The sequence below is a fragment of the Motacilla alba genome, chromosome 17 (assembly GCF_015832195.1).
Source record: "Motacilla alba alba isolate MOTALB_02 chromosome 17, Motacilla_alba_V1.0_pri, whole genome shotgun sequence".
NCBI lineage: Eukaryota > Metazoa > Chordata > Aves > Passeriformes > Motacillidae > Motacilla > Motacilla alba.
Window position 1 is genome coordinate 7,181,807 of NC_052032.1, and position 20,032 is coordinate 7,201,838.

The 20,032-nt window shown below is 47.6% G+C and overlaps 1 protein-coding gene across 2 annotated transcripts in view; it reads right to left on the bottom strand.

Moving 5' to 3' along the window:
• Window positions 1–2,283: 2,283 nt before the first annotated feature.
• Window positions 2,284–20,032, bottom strand: part of DDX31 (DEAD-box helicase 31) — a 43,376-nt gene continuing 25,627 nt past the window's right edge. Inside the window, exons 18-20 of one of the 2 annotated variants that reach the window (XM_038156265.1) lie at window positions 15,214–15,325; window positions 9,952–10,132; window positions 2,284–2,715 (exon numbers count right to left, since the gene is read on the bottom strand). In XM_038156265.1, the coding sequence (XP_038012193.1) occupies window positions 2,565–2,715; window positions 9,952–10,132; window positions 15,214–15,325 (444 nt within the window). In that variant the 3' untranslated portion in view covers window positions 2,284–2,564. Of the gene's footprint in view, window positions 2,716–9,951; window positions 10,133–15,213; window positions 15,326–17,010; window positions 18,780–20,032 lie in introns of those variants that run through there. The other variant, XM_038156266.1, reaches the window with a different exon arrangement.

Sequence of the window (20,032 nt, forward strand, 5' to 3'; positions counted from 1 at the left end):
AGGGCAACATCCACCTGCTCCATGCCACAGGAATCCACCCCCAGCTGCTCCTCTGGCATTTGGGTGCTCAGAGGATTTGGGAACCTCTGCACACACAACAGCCTGGTCCTGCTGCGGGTGGTGGAGATTTGCAGGTGGTGGAAATGATGGAACTCTAGAGCAGATCACAGCTCCAAGCACCACACCCTGCCCTGCCTGAACGAAAGGGTGATTTGAGTCAAATCAACCCCAAACCTACCAGGTTCTTCTTGAATTGAGTGGTGCACAAGGGTGAGGCCAGCTCAGAGCCAATCTAGAGCTGCCCAAGTGTAAATAAAGGCACAATTTGATTCCTGCCCACCCAGCCACAATTCAAACACCTTTTTCTCATCAGCCTTCAAGTTTATTAGGAGAAAACTCAGGAGCGTGTGCACTTAACTTCAGGTGCAGGTGCATTTTTTTTAACACTTTCTTATTCAACAACTCCTCCTCCCTCTCTCCCTAATCACTCAAGCAATCCAGCCCTATCTGCTAAAGATGGTGAAGATGAAAGAAAAATGCCCTCTGATATTTTTTAAAGATCAATTTATTCATCATAACCATTTGTACCGTTTCATGCCCAGTTAATACAGGCAGCAATGAGATCTCCTGATGTGTCTCACCTATGTGCTGTTGGCCTTTTTTCCTACTCTTATGAATTTGCCAATAGTCCCTATTAATTCCAACGTGACAGTCAGCCAGGAGAAGGTCATGTACTTTCCCTTCATGCACAAGATCATTCCCAAACTTGCACTCTCTGCATCATTCTGAGTCATTTTCATCCTCAGGGGTTTCTTTTCTGTTTAAGTTGACATTTGCCTTAAACCTGATTGCTCTTCCAAATAGTTCTCATAACAAAAATCAGGTGGGCTTTGTTATTTTATTTTAATCTAATAAATGTTCGTAACTTCATTCTCTCTGAAAAATCGTGGTTAATTTGATACTGGAGCCTTCCTATCATCTTTCAGAAGCGTTGAAAAAAGTATTGCAGTGAAATCAAAGTGTCTGATAATTGCCCGGGAGGAAATAAAAATTCTGGTTTCACAAGTTACCTTCACTTCAGAAATTGAATACTTTGGGGCTGCTCTCCTACAATCCTTTGTATGACTCACTACAGCCCAAAGTAGGTGCCCTCAATTCTGCATTTACAAGGCATCATTTTCATCTGTTTATACTCCTTTTTCAGTACTTTTCTTCCTTCTGACGTCTGAAATTGCCGCTATTTGAGCACTTTCTGCTCCTGCATTAAACATGCCCGGCTCAGGTCATGGTGGGCTGCTCCTCCTCATCCCTTTCCTCGAGGAAGACACGTGCAGGGAGCAGAAAGTTCTGTTTTGGCTGGGTTTGTGCTGCTCTCACCTGCGCCCTGCTTGGTGCTTGTGCTCCAGGAGGGGCTGGAAGAAGCAGAGGAAGGGACAGGTGGGGGCTCACCTGTAGGAGCTGGGGAGTTGGGGGATCTCCTGCAGGCTTTGGGGACACTTTCCCACTCACGGGGCAGTCTGGGATTCATTTCACACACTGTGGTGAACGAGTGCCAGCCTCAGCACACCGGGGCCATCCTGCATCCCTTTTCCCAGTGTCCCAGTTCTCTGATGGGATGGCAAATGGGAAAAGCAAGAAGTGAAATCCATGAGCTCAAACGGGCCCAGGCAAGGCAGAGAACCCCAAAAGGCTGGGTCATGACTGGCAAGGGTTGGCAAGAACCCGCAAAGGCTTTAATGTTCAGAGAGGTGAGACATCTCAGACTCCCTCTGTGTTACATAATCAGGAATGACAGCACACTGCAGGCAAGGAGAAGTTTGGAGACTGCTGGATTCCACTCCGGCTCCTTCCCACAGTGACAATGTTTGTTCCCAGGAGCTCTGACAGCGAGTTCTGTGCCCATGAGCTCTGCCCCAAAGGGACCGTGTGTCACTGCACTGAAGAGCTCTCCACAATCCTGCCACTGGCATCCCTGCAGGTGGCAATTGTGACTAACAGTGACCAGGGACAGACCTTGCCCAGTGCACAGAGGACAGCAGAGGGGGTGGCAGCAATGTGGCTCCATTACCTGAGACAGGAGCAGAAGTGCTCCCTTTACAGTGACAGGGCACAGGGCAGATTCCCCTCTCCGTGGTGCTCCCAGGACACCTCCCCTGCCATGTTTACCTGGCTGGAAACAGCAAGTGAAGGGATTGTGGAGAGTTCCTTAGACAGAAAAGCACCTCCTGCCTGCCCAAACTTGTCTCACTTTTATGTTGCACACACATCATGTTTCTCTGAAAATCATATTTAACCTTTTTTTTTATTTTTTCTGGCTAAAAACCACCTTAGGAACACGGTGCATCTTCAGGAGGCCACATTCAATTGCAGCAGTACAACAGGACACGCCTAGATTCCATTCCACTCGGACCTATGGAATGAAGGGGAGGAGGCCAAGATCCCCAGGATCCCTCCCACATTTGCCTGATAAATTGAAACACTCCTCAGTTGATTTGGCAGGTCACCCTGACCCCCAGCTGAGGCACTCAAGCAGCTTTTACAGCCAGTCACTGGAAGGGCCTGGCTTACGTTGGAATCTGCTGGTTGCCAGCTTTTCTCTGCCTTTTCTTCTTCTTCTTGACCTTGGCTCCAGCAGTGTCCATCCCACTGGAATATTCAGAGCTCAGGAGCTCAGCAAGGCGGCGTTTGCCGTGGGTCTTCTTGAGCAGCTCACACCTGGGCAGGGGGAAGAGCAGAGGAATTCAGGAATTCAGAACCCCTTCCCCTGCTGGGTGGGTTCCTGCAACACCACTGACAGGTGCACATTAGAGAAGGAGCAGCTCCCTTTCCTTGAGGCTTGATTTGAAATTCTGCCTCGTGCAAAATTAGGTTTTGTTGTGACAGGTTTCCACAAAGGTGGCAAAATATCACGGCGTTTTTCAAAGCAAGCCTTTGTTCTGTACAAATGCTCTTGCAGGGGTGGTGGGGAGAAGGAGGGAAGCTTGTGTGCCTGAAGGCTGATGAATGAGGTGACACAGCAGTTTGGAATTATTATTATTATTATTATTATTATTATTATTATTATTATTAATAATAATAATAATAATAATAATAATAATAATAATAATAATAATAATAATAATAATAATAATAAAAATAAAAACCAACCTAAGACCCCAATGACATTGGCAATGGAAATGTTTTATAAACAGAGCTTAAATCCAGAGCTTGAAAACACAACCCCCTCCCAAACAAACCAGGGGAAAAATGAGAATGGCATGAGTCTAAACCCAACAGATCCAACAGATTTTCTTTTCTTGCAGTGCCCTGCAGCCATCCCATGCAGCTCACAGCTCCCTCTCCAGAGGCTGGCTTTTGCAAGAGTAGCTGCATTTTGCATGGCCACCAAACTCCAACATGGATGTCCCTGCAGCCCTAAACTGCCAGCTACAAATATAAAAACCCACTCAGCATTTTCCCACCACGAGTTCTGCCTCTGTCATGCTCTGTAACCTTGGGCAAAGCTCACCCTCAGTTATTTAAGAGACAATTTCTTGGGTGCAGGAGCAGTCATTCCCTACCTCATTCCCATGGTCCTGGGCACAACAGGGTGTCCACAGCTGCTGGTGTTGGCATGTCCCACCCTCCTCCTCATCACCACAGAGTCACAGACTGGTTTGGGTTGGAAGGGACCCTAAACATCAGCTCATTCCTGTCACTAAACCAGGTCCAACCCGAGCCCCCTCCAGCCTGGCCTTGAACACCTCCAGGGTGCTCCTCTCTGAGCAAGTTCTAGTAGGGACCTGCAACAGATCTCAAGTGTTTCCAGAAAAACAGAACAGAAATCTGTCTGTCCCTCTGCACATGAGGGAACTGAACTGAACAGCAGCCTCACACCCACGCCAGCGAGCTTTGGTGACAACACAGGGACTCAGCAGTCCTAGAGGTGACACCTAGCACTGCCTCAAAGCCCTTCAGGTGTCCAAACCCATGCTGGGTGTTGAAGAGAAGGAAGAAATTCTGGCTGCAGCAACGGATCAAGGCATTCCATAGGCCAAACCCACAGGGGGCACAAGGGAAGTGAACTCCTGGCTGCCTGGGGTGTCTGCCTGCTCCCTTCCCACAGCCTGTGCAGGGGTATCCTCTGTCAGCCCCCTCCACCAGTGGGTGAAGTTCCTATTTGACACTTTGATTGTTGTCTCCAAGCATTTCCTACAGTAATTCCTGGGTTTCCAAGCAACACACCAGTTTACTTAACAACAGGGAACTCTCTGCTGCAGAAGGACAAGGAATCCACCAGTAGCTGCAGGGCTGAGCTGCAGCTCAGCAGGGAGGTTGTCCAACACTTTATTATCAATCAGGTGAAATTGCTGCCCAATTAGTAAATCAATACTCCCTGCTGAGGTGATCAGCTGTACACAGAAAAGCAGGGATGCAGGGAAAAGGGAGCTCTCTCCCTCTAACCCAGGGCCACAAAAATCAATGGAGTTGTGCTGTGGAACCTGTGCTCATCACAGACAGAAGAAAAGCAGCTGTCAAGGCCCTGGGTAACCATGAGATGGAAGAGCTACAGGGAACAGCACCAGCCTGCAGTGACAGCACACCAGGAAACTGCACCAGGTCAGGAGCCCCGATTGCTGCTGTAAATTCCCCTCTCTGCCCAACTGGTGACAGTCTCTGGGGCTCTGCCAGAGCAGCAAGATAACCACAGGGCACCTTCCCTCACCAAGGTTATGAGACAAAGCCCAGGAGAACTGAGCAAGACCTTAACACTCACCCCCTGAGCATCCCTGGGCAAGGTTTTTAATCCCTTCGGCCTCCATGTCCATTCTCCCTGTGCTTGCCCTGCTGCTGAGGGCTGGTGGGATGTTAATTTAAGGGAGCTGGCTGGTGATACTGTGGCAAAAAGCTTCACAGAAAGGCTGTAAATGTAAAGATGCATTTGCAACACAGACAGAACCCATGTTCCCATCACTGCAAAAGCACATGGATGATGAGCATCTCTTGCTGTGATCTCATGTCTAGGTATCATGGTGTACTGAGACAGAGGAAGGAATAAAAGGCTCGGGTTTAGAGCTGCCTTTGCACATCTGTAATTAAGCTGCAACCTCACAAAAGCTGGTACCAAGACCCTCAGCAGAGAGACAATAAGGAAAAAGAGGAACTGTCCCCAGATGACTTTGTAATCTCCTCAAAGGCTAGAAAAGACCAGGCCAAAGTTTTAAAGACAAAAAAATATAAAAATCTGTTCTCCTTCAGAAAACTGGAGTGATTTAAACATTGTTTGAACACGAGAAACTTGTGAATCTTGCTAACTACATCACTGTTTGATGAAAAGGCAGAAGAACATCTGGAAGAAAAAGTGTCCATAGAAGGAAAGAGTAAAATCCTTCGCTCTGCTTCAGTTCCCTTCTACACCCACTTGCAGAGCTGTTCCCAGCCTGCTGCTCCCCTTCCCCACCTGGGAACCACAGGGATCTCAGGGATGCTGGTGCTGCCCAACCCTCCATCTCTGAGGAAATCTGAATGCTTTGGACTGATCTCCTGGCTCAGAAGACGCCTCTGCTCATCTTTCACCTCAGCGTGAGCGCGCCTGTTCTTGGAGGTGTCTCTCAGCCTGGCTGGCATCACTATCACTGCCTGTTCCTTTGTCTTGCTGGGTGAGATGCTGCTGCAATGCAGTGCACAGGTGTAGTGACCTTTAACCAACTCCCAGCATCTGCAGCATCCAAAGGCTCCCGAATTGCTCCAGCTGAGGAAGGAGGAGGATGAAGTTCTGACACACAGTCCCAGAACTCATGGTGTGTCTTTGGAGGAGACCGTTCCATTTATCAGGAAACATTTCAACGTGGATTGCACTATCAATCTGCCTGACAGCATCTCCAACAGCTCCTTGACACTGTGCCAGCAGCAGAGCTGGGTTACCTCTGGGCCAAGGCTGCTGCAACACCTGCTTTTCCTACTTATAGCACTGGATGAACCATCTGCAGCCAATGCAACCCTGTTTGGGTTGGTTTTGCTGCTGTTGTTTTTGCAGAGTGGGGGCAAGAAATCCATCAGCAATCCTCCACTGCTCTCGACAGGTCAACAGATGGCCCAGGTCCTCTGCTCCCAGCTGATGCAGATGCTTGAGAAGATCAAGGAAAATTATTACCCAGCCAGAATGAGCACCAAGCCTGTTCCAGAACACTCAGGGCAGGGTGGTCTCCACACTGGGGTGTGCTGAACAGCAAAGCCCACCTTGCCCTACTGAAGTCAAATGCATTTCAGCCACACAGAAACCCCAGTCTCACTTTCACTGCCATCCCTTGGTCTTCACCCTATGGAAAAAGGACAAAAGCAGCGCTGGGAGGCCGGGATCCTCCCAGGATTCTTGCTTCTGTCAGGCCCCTTCCCAGCCTAGAGAACAGAATGTATTTCAATTAGAGAGAGATGACAATTTTTGGTGCACAGCCCCCAGCACAGAGGTTTTCCAGCTCTGTTAACTTGATTGGAGATGGAGCAGAGGCTCCGTTCTGCAGCCACAGTGGAACAGGACAGTAATAAAGGGCACTGCTGTATGCAGGAAACAATCAGATGGATTTTACAACCATAAAACTTTAATTTCATAAGAGGATTTCTTTTATAACATCATGATGTGGCAGCCAGGACTCACCTGTGTCCCTGAACTGCCTTAATGAAGAGTGATGGTGATGTTTCCTTTCACAGCAGCCATGTCTCTTACTCTCATTTTTGGCTCCATTTGCCCATGCCCTTACCTGAGCTCCAGTTTGGCTTTCTAGAGCAGACTGCCCAAAGTGAAATTCCCAGTGGGCAGGATTCCAAAGCTGCATTTGGACTAATTAAGTGATATCAGGAAAGCTCTAAGTGTGCACACTAAAACTGGCAAGCAAAGTGCTTCTAATGATGAGACAATTGCTGTGCAGGGAGGCCCAGCTGCAGCCCTGAGTCACAAGCCCTGGATTTTTCAAAAATTGTCAATGCCAAGATGTTCAAAAGTGGAACCAGGGATGTGAAGGGGGAGAGAAGGTAAAAGGCCACGAGTTTGCACCCAAAGGAAACTGCTGCCCTGGCCACGTGGAGGACACAGGGCTACAAGGTCTGTTTCCCAGGAGCTGTCTGATTCTATCTGACCATGCTGAAGAATGAATTAACACAATGATCCTGCAGCCAAAGCCTTCAGGCCATGCCCATCTCCACATCAGAGCAATGGCACTGTGATAATGATGGACAGCAGTGCTCTCAAACTCCTCTTCCTGACCCCATTTCACTTGAGGGTTGGACTTAGACTCTGAAGCACGAGGGGCTTTTTACCTTTGTTTTTATATCACTTTTTGCATATGCTGTAGAAATTCTTGATACTCATAAGTAAATTCAATCCTTCTGAGCATTTCTTGCATCAGAAATTCCTGTAGCAGGGAGTTCCACAGAATCAGCTGAACTAAAGAGTCACCTTTCTTTCTGATGGCTTGAACTCACAAAAAAAGCCAAATTAAGTTGCAACTGCTCACTGCAGGGAAAGCCTTTGGGGGCACACACTGCCCTTCCTGCTTTCAAAGGGAAAGCAGGCCCTCAGTTGATCCAGAATGCAAAAGCCTGAGCAGCACAGGGCTGCACGGTGGAATTGCCGTGGGTCTTTGGCATGTGCATTGTGAAGGAGGCAAAGACAAGTCTATCTGGCCTGTCAGCCACTTCCTCGGCGCGCTGCGACTCCATGGCGAAGCAAGGACAGCTAATCCCTCAGTGGAGGTGGGATCAGCTTCCCTGCCTCTAGCCTGCAGTCAGAGCATGAGCCCAGACAGTGCCTGAGCTGATGTGCTGTAATTCAATCCGCAGTATCTGGTTCGTGTGCTCATCTCTCACCTCGACACAGCGTTGCAACTTTCTGAAAACATCGCCGGCAATTATTTTTCCGTCTTCAGATCGGGTTTTGCAAGACCCGCTCCAGCTAAGGGGACAGCTGGTTTGCACAAAGACCTCTGAAAAATGCATGGAAGTTGACATGGGCAATGAGGAGAGGGCTGCTCCCACATTTCAGCACTGAAACATCACACACCTGGCTGCTCCCTCTCACTGCCTCACCTTCCCCCAGCAGGCTCTCCGAGGAGGCGCCGAGCACGAAAGGAGGCTTCGAAAGAAACGAAAAGTTTTCTTTGTCCTCTTAAGGAAACATTTAATGATTGCCTTTACCCCACGTTCAACCTGGAGTGCCTGCTCTTTATTCTCTGGGCAGGTGCTGAGAGATGAGGCTTTAGTGAGCAGCCTGATTAAAAACCCAGTATCAGATGTTGGGAGACAATGTGTAATACGACAACCAGCACTCACAGCATCATGTGAGAAATATAATTAAAAAGATTGCTCTGTGACTGTGCTGTTATCATTTCAAGCCTTGCATTTTACAATTAGAAACCATTTGTCTTCTAAATGGCAGGCTAAGTTTTGCTTTCTGCTTTGTCAGTGTGAAATCAAGAGCAATTCTCTAAGTTAATAGCATAATCTTGGATTTATGCAAGTGCAGACTGAATTTGAATCAATATTCACTTTCTCTAAACTATCCTATAAATACTAATATACCTTCTCCCTTTACTTATTTTTTTAAGTACACACAGAGAAAGCTTATTAAAGCCAAGTTTCACAGGCAGGAACAATTGTTGCACATCACAATTTTGGCTATTTTTTGCAGGGAATTAACTTTGCAGATGCTCCCGGATTTGAAATCTGCAGCTTGAGCCGTGACAGAGCTGTGCAAAGTCTGCCCACTTTCCCTGAGCTGCAATTCTGTGATCCACGTGCAAATGAGCTCTCAAATCACTCTCAGACCATTTGTTCCAACACCTCCACATCCCCCCAACCCCACAGGTCCTGTGTGTAAATACCTACTGTATCTGGAGCTTGTCTGTGCTATAATGGGATGAAGACTCGGGGAGGAGGAACCCCCATCTAAAAGAGGTTTGTAACAAGGGAAAAAGTAGCTCTAACAGAGTAGCAACATCACAGGAACAGAGAGAGGCATTGTTACAGGCCAAGTAATCCTGTGACACGCTACTGTCACTCATAGCTTGACACCCTGCTGGGCCAGCAAGACATCAAAGCCCACCCCATACCATCTTACATGCTCTTTATCAGCTAATCAGGCTATTCTTCCCGAAATAAAGCTCCCCTAAATCCCCTGCTCACAGGGGCATTCCCATCCTGTTGCCCATCTGCTGAGGAGGGTCAGCTGGAGCAGGAGGCAGAGCAGTGGCCTGTCCCTGGTGGCTGCTGAAAGCAGGACAATGCAGGCTCCAACTTTTTATTTTCAAATCCCTTCCCCCCTGCATTTTTTTTTTCTTTTCACAGGATAGGTGCATGTGCAAGAGAAGTGCCCAGCCCTGGAACAATTATGTGGATTAGTGCTTTAATTGCACGGCTAAGGTTTGCTAACAGGGTTTGTAGCAACAATTACACGGAAAGAGTCACAATTGATGCTGATAAAGAGAAAAGATTTTGCTCCTTTGAATTACTGCAATGATTTTACTGGATCCTGCCACTGCACTGGGGAAGAGAGCCCGTCCTCAGCACTGTGATCCCAAAAGAGAGGATTATCTGTCCTGTGGAAGCAACTCAGAGCAGCCAGGATCAGAGGCACTGAGCACCTTCAGCTCCCCTGCAGGCACAGAAGAGGGCTCAGGGCTCCTCCAGCAGCACCAGGGAGTCTCCAGCTCCCCACACAGACCAGGAGGACCCAGAGCAGCCCTGAGCACACACTAGAGGGGACAGAGCTGCAACTCTGGGCTTGCTGCAGACTCTCCTCACGAGAGATCCCACAAGATTTTGCAGAAATTCTTGTGCCAGAGCTACTCACACCTCCAGGTTTGCAGAAGGATCGTTTCTACCAACAGATCTGCCTTTTTTACACTTGATTCCTGGAGCAAGCCCAACCACCTTGAGGAGCAAAGCACAGCACAGCTCAGGAACATGAGACTGACCTACCTTTTTGGTCTTGGTTTGGTTTTCCTCTTTGAGCCTGCAGTTGGAAGAGCAGTCAGGTTCTGGGGGGCATCTCTCAGCCCAAAGCTCTTGGCCACGTGACCCAGGTGGAGAGATTTGATGTGGAAGATGTGCTTGAGGTCCCTGGGATAGGTGGTATAGGCACAAAGGAAAGACTGCAGTGCTGAGAGGAAGGAAAAACACCAGTGAATTCTGTTTGCTGCTGCATTTATATATAATTTTTATATATATATATACACTTAAAGATTCAGCTGTTCCATCTGAAAGGAGATGGGGCTGGTCCTTTGGGACACCTTCTGGTCAGCAGCTGGCAGAAAAGGTTGGCATGTTAAAAACCTGTGAAGGTTGCACAGTACTGGTGCAATCCCAAAAGGGGAAGGTAGGTGCTGGGGAGGTGTTAGGGACTGAAACAAAGCTCCACTGAATTGCACTGGGTTGGGCTCCTGCAAGGCTGCTCCTTTGGCCACTAAAGGTGAGTTTGTGGCATTTCTCTCAAGAGTCATTGCTACTGAGTGGCAGCAGATAAGAGGAGAGTGGGATCAGAGATGCAGGGATGAAGAAAGGGAAGCATGGAGATGGCACAGGAAGACTCCTCTGATATTAGAGTCCCAGTAGTCCATGCATTTTTCACCAGTTACCAGCTAGTCCCTTATAAATATCTGAGAGCCGGATGGATTTCCTGACTCATCAGCACACTGAGAACAGAGCTCACCTTCTCAAAAGGGAAAAATAATAGAACTGTGTGCAAATTTCCCTTCCCATCTTTATATTCCTGTAATGCCCTTCCCTCAGGGCTCATTGCTCTAAAGACAATCATCCACTAATATGAGCACTACCTCTGCTCCCCCCCATCCCCAGAACGTTCACTCCACGCGGGCTGGCCCCTGCTCTGGGAATAGAGGGACTTCCAGGAAGGAAACTCTGCAGCTCAGAAAATGCCTCCCCTCAATCCCCTGCTTGCTAAACCTCCTGTGTCCCCCCAGCCCTCACTCCAAAGCACCTCCTGCATCTTCCTCTCCTCTCACTCCCGACAGCAGTGAGCTCTAAACTCTCACCTCTCCTGCCCTTGCCTGTTGAGCCACCAGACCAGCAAGTTTGCCCACAGCTTATGGCTAATCTCCTGGCAGCAGCCGGAGATTGGAGTTTATGAACAGTAATAAAAATGTCATTTTAGCAGATCAGCTCCTGGAAGGACCCAGGGAATCCATCAAAGCTCTGTTTACTGAGCAAAGCGAACTCCTTTTCCCAATCGATGAGAAGAAAAGATTGAGTTTTTTGCACCTTCTTCCCAATTTCACAATGCTGCTCTTTTAGAGGCTTCTGAGCACCGAGAGACCTGTGCTTTCCCAAAAAAGAGAATGCTAAATTCCAAATACTGTCTCAGGCTCCTGTCTGAAGGCCATCCTTCTGAGGGCTTATAAACCAGCTCAAATGCTCTCAAAAACACTGTTCTGCTGCTTTTTTTTTTTTCATAAAGTTATTGGTCAAATTCACCTATGAGAAGGTGTAACTCTTCAAAGGGAACAATAGGAACTTGCTCCTGCTTTGAATTCAGTCCCATTGGAGCTAATACAGCTGTCTGCCTCACAGCATTTGAAATGGCTGATGCTAAAGATCCTGTTATTGTGAAGGCTGAGCTCACCTTCCACAGCCGTGCAGAGAGGAAAAGCTGCTGGTACCAACTCCCCAAATCAGAGTCAGAGAATCAAAAGTGTCAAAGGCTCCCCTCTTCCCAAAGTCCTGACAGACACCTGCCAGCTCCAGCTGTGAGTCAGAGCACACAAAACCAGGGAGAGCTGCAAGGCACTAACCCAGGGCTGAGCTGAGAGCCTGGCTGGAGCTGCAGGTCACAGTGCCAGCCCAGCACACTGCCTCACCTCCGAGCAGCTCAGAGCTGAGATGTTCATTACAGCACCCATGAGATTGAAATGAAGACCTTTGTGGATGAGATTCTTTCTAAAATCTTTACTACCAGGTCTTTAGACCTCTCAGTGTTGCCAGAGCCATGTTTTCTGGCTTTTATGTGCAATTAGAGTGGCCAGATACCGAACGCTTTATTGGATTTTTTTTTTTAAGTTGAAATTCTTTTATGATTTTGTGATCAAAGAGACAGAGCTTTAGGAAAACAACCCACAAAGACTGGTAACAGTGCTGGTCAGGCCATAATTCATGTACAGGGTTCCTTATCTTGATGCCACAGGAACAAACTGTCTGAGCTGTTGAGTTTACCACACCAACACAAGTCTAAGGTAACATGTATTGGCTTGGAGTGGGATTTGGACTTGTGCTCATGTAAGACAGAGGATTTAGACTGGTCCTTTGCACCCCTGCATCCCCATTTTTTCCTCCAGGAAATAGAAGTGTGGAAAATCAAAGGAAGAAAAGAAGAGCCAGTGTGTTCTTATGTATGGTGGGGGCTAGATGGTTTGGTGTTATCTTAACCAGGGGATGAGAGGGTAATGGGATGTGCAAGGGAGACAGGTGTTCACCTGTTCACCAGGCTCTCAGCTGGCAGCCAGCTCCCAGCACTGGCCTCAGCAGGGCTGGATAAACTGGGAGGCACTTTCCAGAGCAGCTGGAAGCAGGAGGAACACCTGGATGCACCAAAACCACCACGGATTGGAGCCTTGTGCCACAGCCCTGGGCTCCTGTGACTCTGCTCTGCCTCTCCACACACAGGTGCTGAGGACAGCAAGGAGGAGGCAAAATGCTCAACTGCTGGCTGTAAAACTGGGAAATGAGGAGGAGGAAAGCAGGGTTTGCTTCCTTGCCCTCTCTGTAACTCAGGGGCACACAGGATCACTCTCCTGAGCTCCTTCTGGCCCCACAGCTCCAAAATGAAGCACCTATCACTGTGCAAAGCCTTGGGATGAGCATCCTCCGCTTCCCAAAAGGGGCTCCACTCTTGCTAAGGTTCATCCTTCAGGTAGCAGGGCCCGGCCAGACCCTCCTCCCACCCATCTCACTGCTGATCAGTCAATCAAGTTTGAAGGGCAGCACCTTCCCTGAACCATTTGATTTGAGTGTGAAAACCACGGGACCCAGAGGCAGAAGGGGAGAGCGGGCAGGGAGCCACTCGCCTTTTGAAAGCAGGCTGCAGTGCAACCACTGCTTATTAACATTGACTAGGTCAGAAAATGGGGAGAAACAGAAAAAGAGAGAGAAACAAATGCATCTCTGGCACAGTTTCCAATTGATTGTCTGCCATGAAAGCAAAAGCCAGCTGCCATGTTAATTATTCATGATGCCTGGCTCAGAGGGGAGGAAGAGGGGCTTATGGAAGCCACTCAGCAGTGGAAAATTTGCATATGTAGATAGCAGAGTTGGAAAAAGAGGTGGAGTGCTCCTCTACAAGATAAATGGGATGCACAGTATTTCAGCATCTCCTGATGTATTTTCTGTGGCTAAAGAAGTAATTAATGCTGAGGTCAGCAACAAGTGTGGGTGTGTGCACAGTGACACTGGGTAGAGAGGAAGCACAGAGGTTTTTTAGGTGGGACCAGAGTTATTCTCTGGCTGTTCCTGTCACAGGCATTTCAGGTTAGAAGTTTGCATGGGGTTCAAGAAATCCCAGGGGAGCAGCAAGAAGCTCATCCATGCAGAATGAAGGATTATGGTTGTTTTGGTCAGATGCTTTGAGACTGTGGATTTAAAAGAGCAGCTACAAAACTACACCACACACCTGAAAATGGGTGCAAGCTGCTTGTGTAGCAAGTCCAGCACTTCCACTGCAGGAGGAGAGTGTTTGACAGCTCCAAGGAACTGAAATCAGCCCTGCAACTCTGGAGCTGGGGTGAGATTTCAGCCCAGGGATGTGCAGTGGTGGGGAGGGAGCAAAGAGTGAAACAGCAGAATTTCAAATCCTTTGCCCCTCAATACAGGCACACATAATAAAAAACATGCAGAATGACTGGGGTAAGCAGATAGTCACAGGAGATACTCTGGTTGCTCTGCTGTGTCATCACCTGAGAAGGGAGTGCAACTTTCAGAAACAAGCAGCACCTTTGACCTCCTGAATGATCACTTCTCAAGACTCCAAACAATTTTCATGCTGAACTTTTATCTTGAGAGCAGCCAGCCTCTCCTCCTCCAGTTTCTCCAAACACTGTATAACTCCAATTTCTCCATATGGTTTTGGACCCCTTGGGAGGTGATCTCAGAAGGTGAGCACACCAGGCACACCTGTCCCACACCTGTATGCAGGTGCACAGAATGATGCAGACCATTCAAATTCATCTCACTGGATGAATGAAAATAATCTTAAACTGGAAATGCTGCAGAACTGAAATAACTTCTACACAAGCTTAGAGAGCAGAGTTTGACTCAGAGCAATGAGGTAAAAAAGAAAACAACCAGGAAGGGAGGTGTGGGAAGAGGAGACTCAAAAAAGGGAAAAGGCTCCAGTCCTAAATACTGTGAGCTAGAATGGCTTAGTCTCTTTCATGAAGGGTTTGCATTTTGTGGACCTGTCTCAGTAACTCATAGTCAAATTCCCAGTAATTCCCCAGGAGCTCTGGGGCCTGACTTCCCACAGTGCCTACCCTGCATCACTTTTATGGCTCCTCTCAGTTTGGGATTTCTTTTCCTACCACATCCCCAGCAAGATTTCCATCTCCCTCCCAAATCTGTCTTCCTCTTGATTTTCCAAACTGAGAGGAAGAAGGGCAGAGTCTCTCACACTGCTCAGTGCCAACTGCTTGGAAAAGATGGCACATCAAACCCCAGACTTGTACACAGCTACAACTATCAAGTCCATCCCAGTTTTTATTCTTCCTGCCTTTGAGTTGTTGCCCCTTTCTCTTTTATCTCCCATCCCACTCAACCAGCTCCAATCCAAGATCCTTTCCTGGTCAGGGCTGCATCCTGCCTTTCAGGCTTCAAATTCACCCCTGGGGTGAACTGGAGGCATCTGATGGGAATTGCAGCAGGATGAGGTGGAGGAAGTCACCCATCCCCTTCCCAGCACAACACACACAACCCACTCGCTCCTGTGATTGGGTCAAAGCCCTTGGATGTGAATCCCACTGAAAGCCAAGACTAAATCTCATTTGCACGTGATATGGGAACGGCAGAAATTAACATTTAATATCACCACAAAGCCTTCTGAGTCTGCCTCAGCCCCCTGCAGAGCCCAGCGGCCCCAAAATGTTTCTTCCAGGCCTTTTCCCTGACGCTGTGCCCCAGAAGAAAACCTTGGCAGCTCCTCTGAGCCCTTGTGGGATAAATGGAAGGAAACTCACTGACCTTTCTTTGCCCACTGGACAGTCCCCTCGCTGGAGTGGACGAGATTTTCAAATTTTGTCTGCAGGACTGTGGCTCTCTCCCGGACTTCCTGAGGGTTCTTGCCACAGGATTTCTACCAGGGAGGCAGGAGGATTAGAGGAAAGAGAGAATTTGAGTCAGGAATAATGAAGCAGTTTACAATAGATTTAATAACAGTAAAATCACACAGCAACTACCCAGGGGCCAACAAAGGTAATCCTCTCAATATTACTAGAGGAAAAAAAAATCCAGATAAAGATGTTAAAGTCAGAGCAGCCAGTGAGCGCCGTGTGGTGGGGAGAACAAATCAGTTTTAATTTTGTGTTTTCTAACATCTATCACGTATCTTTTCCCCTTGTTTTTCTCTTCCCTTCCCTTTTTTTTTTTTTTTTTTTGCTTCCAGGTACAACAGGCCAGATCCCACTGCTAGCTTCCATTGGGATTATTTGGAATAACTCCCCCCAGACCCTACACTAACAGTTTCAGAGCGATGCTGCAAGCTCCCCTGTGCACTTCCCCAAAACACCCAGGGCAGGAGACCACGAGATCCACAATCACCCCCAAGCTCCAGAGAAGAGACAAATTCAGCAGCTGTGAACAAAGGCAACCAAATGAACTTCTCACCAATTCCAGCACGGATTTCTACATGAAGTTTCCTGACTGCCAACACATCACATTGGACTGGAACTGCCATCACTTGGCTCCTCTAGAGCAGGACAAGCCCCTTGCACCAAAGGCACGACAGAATAAACTTCCTCAGGCCAAAAGGGCAATTTTGCACGTGTTCCAGCTTTCCTGGGATCACACTGCAGGATGCACTTCAGGAAATGGAAAACAAACATTCCTGGGAGCAAGCTGTTACTGGGAGGAGAAGAGAGGCTCTCTGCCTCTCTGAGGGATCCAGGCAGAGAAAGGAAATGTGCACCAGGAAAACAAGCAAAATTTTTGATGGAAAGCTGACAGCAAAGTGCAAAGCCAAGCATCCACGGATGTCACCTCTCCCAGGAAAGGGCCACAGCTCTCCAGTGTGACTCAAGACAGGAACCAGCATCCAAGTGTGAGAGTGCCAGATCCAAGGCAGCAACTTGGTAGTGGTCAGACCCCTCACCCCAGCAGGGCTGACTGAATACAAACAGCCAGCTCCTGGGATCCTGGAGGAGCCCTGTGCCAAGGCAGCAATCCTGCTGCTCCTCTGGCAGATCTGCATGCTAATGCTGCAAACCCCTCTTTCCTCTGCACTGCTGCCAGGCCAGAGCAGCCACATCCCACCGGCACCACAAACAAACCCCAGGGACCCTGGGGGCTGCCAGCACCTGACACAAAATGCTCTCCTGTCCCAGATGTGCCACTCTGTACCCAACTGCAAATGTGCTCAGAGACAGACCTCAAATGCAGTTTAAATGCCCTGCACTGAGCCCCCTCTGAAACTCAGGATTCCACAGCTTCCAGAATTCCAGGTAATTCCTCAGCAAAGCAAACACACCTGGGGCTGCAGCTCCTGCTCACTCACTGCCTGGACTGACTGTCCACCTGCCCCTCCAAGGACAGCCTGGCTGTTTGAACTCATTAACTCTCCCACATTTCTGGTCTCTGCTGTCTCCCAATCCCCTCAAGAAAGGCTCATGACCCATCTCACAGAATCACAGCATCATTTAGGTCAGAAAAGACCTCCAAGATCATCAAGTCCAAACTTGGACTGATCACCACCTTGTCAACCAAACCATGGCACTGAGTGCCACATCCAGTTTTTCCTGAACCCCTCCAGGAATGGGGACTCCACCACGTTCCTGGGCAGCCCATTCCAATGCTTGACCATCCTTGCAGTGAAGAAATTCTTCCTGATGTTCTACCTGAACCTCTCCTGGCACAGCTTGAGGCTGCGTCCTCTCCTCCTGTCCTTGTTCCCTGGAAGCAGGTCCTGACCCCCACCTGGCTGCACCCTCCTGTCTGTGAGTTCTCCTCCCTGAACCTCTTTTCCTCCAGTTCCCTCAGCTGCTCCTCACATAATTCACTCTCTGGACCCTTCCTCAGCTCCTCTGGACACTCCTTTCACAGGTTCCTTTGCCTTCAGGTGTGAAGCTGAGACCAGCCCCAGCCCAGGACCTCTGCAGAGCTTCAGTGACCCCCAAGTGCAGCTGCCAGCCCGAAGCGGCCGCTCCTTGTTGACACCACCAACTTTCCACCCGACGTGAAACACAAAACTTTGTGGCCCCGCCTGCTCCTCCCGGCCCCCAGCACTTTCCTTTTGTTAAGCCTCCTGGCAGCACCAAGTGTCACCTTCCCAGCGCTTTTTAATATGAATGTGAAATTAGTGAGGTTTGCCCTTTCCCCTGGCGGACAGAATCCTCTGTTATTAAAAAGTAAAGCACTTTAATAATGAAAACTTTTTCTCTTTTTCCTGTGTTTTAACTGTTTAAAATTAATGAGAAGGGCATAACGGTTGTCAAAGCGATATTGAAAGCTGGGTAGCCAGGACCGAATAAGCACGAAAATCCCTCCAGAGTGTTAAATAAACAGTGCTTCAGCCCCCTCTGAATCCCTGTGTTGGTTATTGTATACATTCTGTAACAGCACTCAGAATAGATCTGAGCACCAGGGAGGCAGAAAGGTTTCAGAATTCCAATAAAGGCCTCAAATTAAAGACAGCCTGGTGCGAATTCCAGGAGAAAATTAAAGAGACCTCAAGCTTAAGTGACAGGTGACTTGCTTCTGTGTCACAACTGTCAGGGGATTTAGTGATAATATGGCAATATATTACAAAGGACTTTTCTTATTCCCCCCTTTAGGTTTCAAAATGAGGCATCTCTTCTTCCTGGTGCTGGGGGAAAATAAAAAAAAAAAAAAAAAGTAAGACAAAAATGAGGGATAAAAAGCTAGGTGCATAATTTCCAAAGTGTGAGGTCAGTGGAAGAGATATAAATAAAAAAAGAAAAAAAGCAAACGGCAGGAAACATAATGTCCCTGGAAAACAGCTTCTCCCCTCCTCCCATCTCCACTTTGTCTTTTATCCCCTTCAGACCCTTGAGACAGAACTCATTTTAAAATTGCACCCTAATGGGCATGAAAAAAACCCTGTGTTTGATTCCTGTCTTCCAGGGAGGTTCAGCTAAAAAACAAAAAAACCCCACCCCAATAATAATAATAATAAAAAAATCTAAATTTAAAACTGACTCAGAGGCAAACTGTGAAAATAAAACCTGCCCATGACTGAGTGTCTGGACAGATCAAATAAATCAGTGCTACTGGAAGGGCATGGAAGCCATTCCATGTGCTTTACTCACACAGGCAAGCTTTAATCCTGGTTTGGATGAGCAGGACAATTAATTTGAGACCTTACACATTTTTCCAAGACCCCAAAGATAAAAGCCTACCCCAGAGGTTTGCTTGATCTGCATCCCCATCCCTCTGTTAAACAAGCAGCACTGTTGCCATCATGGAGAAACGGTGGGATAGGAGAACTTTTTCTGCCTTGTGATTCCTTAAAATCCTGTTCTGGCAGATCCCAAACCACTGGCACAATGAGTGTGGACAATAACATTATTTATAAGCTAAAAGAAGAAATGCAAGAGAAAAAAGTCAAAGTGCAATGTTACTTAACCAGTTTGAAACATCAAGGTAACTCCCAAAAATGCCAACTCCACCAGGAAAAGATGCATGGATTTCTGCCAGAAGAAGGAAACTTCCAGTGATGGAGATGGCAGGTTTTAGGTTTGAGAGGTTGGGATAAGTACTGAAAACTTCTGATTTCATTAAGAGAACATGATAATGGGGAAAAAAAAATTGAAACACAGTAAGACTAGACTGAGGTAGAAAAGTTCATTCTTAAAACAGGAAAAAAAAAAAGAAAGATGGGGAAATCCACCAAAAAACCTGGCTGTAACATCTCCTGCTTCCATTATACTTCAAAACAAAATGAAGGATTTTGTTTTAATAACAACTTTTTACTAACCTCCACACACCTTCTCTAGAACTCACCAAGTCCCCCTTGCCCCCCTCCATAAAAGTTGAAAGATCAAATTTATTCTCTTTGTAGGCAGGTGAACACTCACACGCCCAGACATAGCCACATATATATTTCATATACCTAAATATAAAATATACATTTTACAGGCACTTCAGCTTGCTCCCTGGCTGCACACAGAAGCCCAAAAAAATACATGTTCCAACGTGGTACTTATAATGGACTTGAGTTGAGGCAATGAGAACTGAAGAGCATCATAATGAGGTTCCTGTGTGCAGGACTATAATATATACATGACTCAGAGCACGGAGAGTGAGAGCAGAGCTGAACCTCCCTCCAATGGCAACATCCCAACAGGATCAGGTTCAGCTCCTCCTGACACCTCCTCAATCCCCCCCGTCCCGCTTACTGTACTGTCCATGTGGCAAATCCAGGGAATTTAATAGAGATTAACCCTTCTGGAAATTGGGAAATGCCCCTGCAGCTTCTGAGCTGACCACTCAGAGCCTCCATGGCAATATAAACATGGAGCTAGCAAACACAACAAGTCCTTGATTGCATTAATATATTTTTCAAGTCATTCCTGAAGGAGTCTGTTTCATATTGACAGAACTGCTGTAATTCCATCCCCATTAAATGATACAAGAGTTTTTTCCCATGAAGAGAAACTCTATTCTTAAATCCCAGTTCCTTCAGATTGAGTCACATAAAAACTGGTTATTCTGTATTTCTACGTTCCTGAGAGAGATTAAAACCATCCTACAACCACAGTGGATGGATCTCAGCTCCAGTGAAGACAACAGCAAAATCCCACTCGCTTTGATGTCAGAGGGAAAAGAG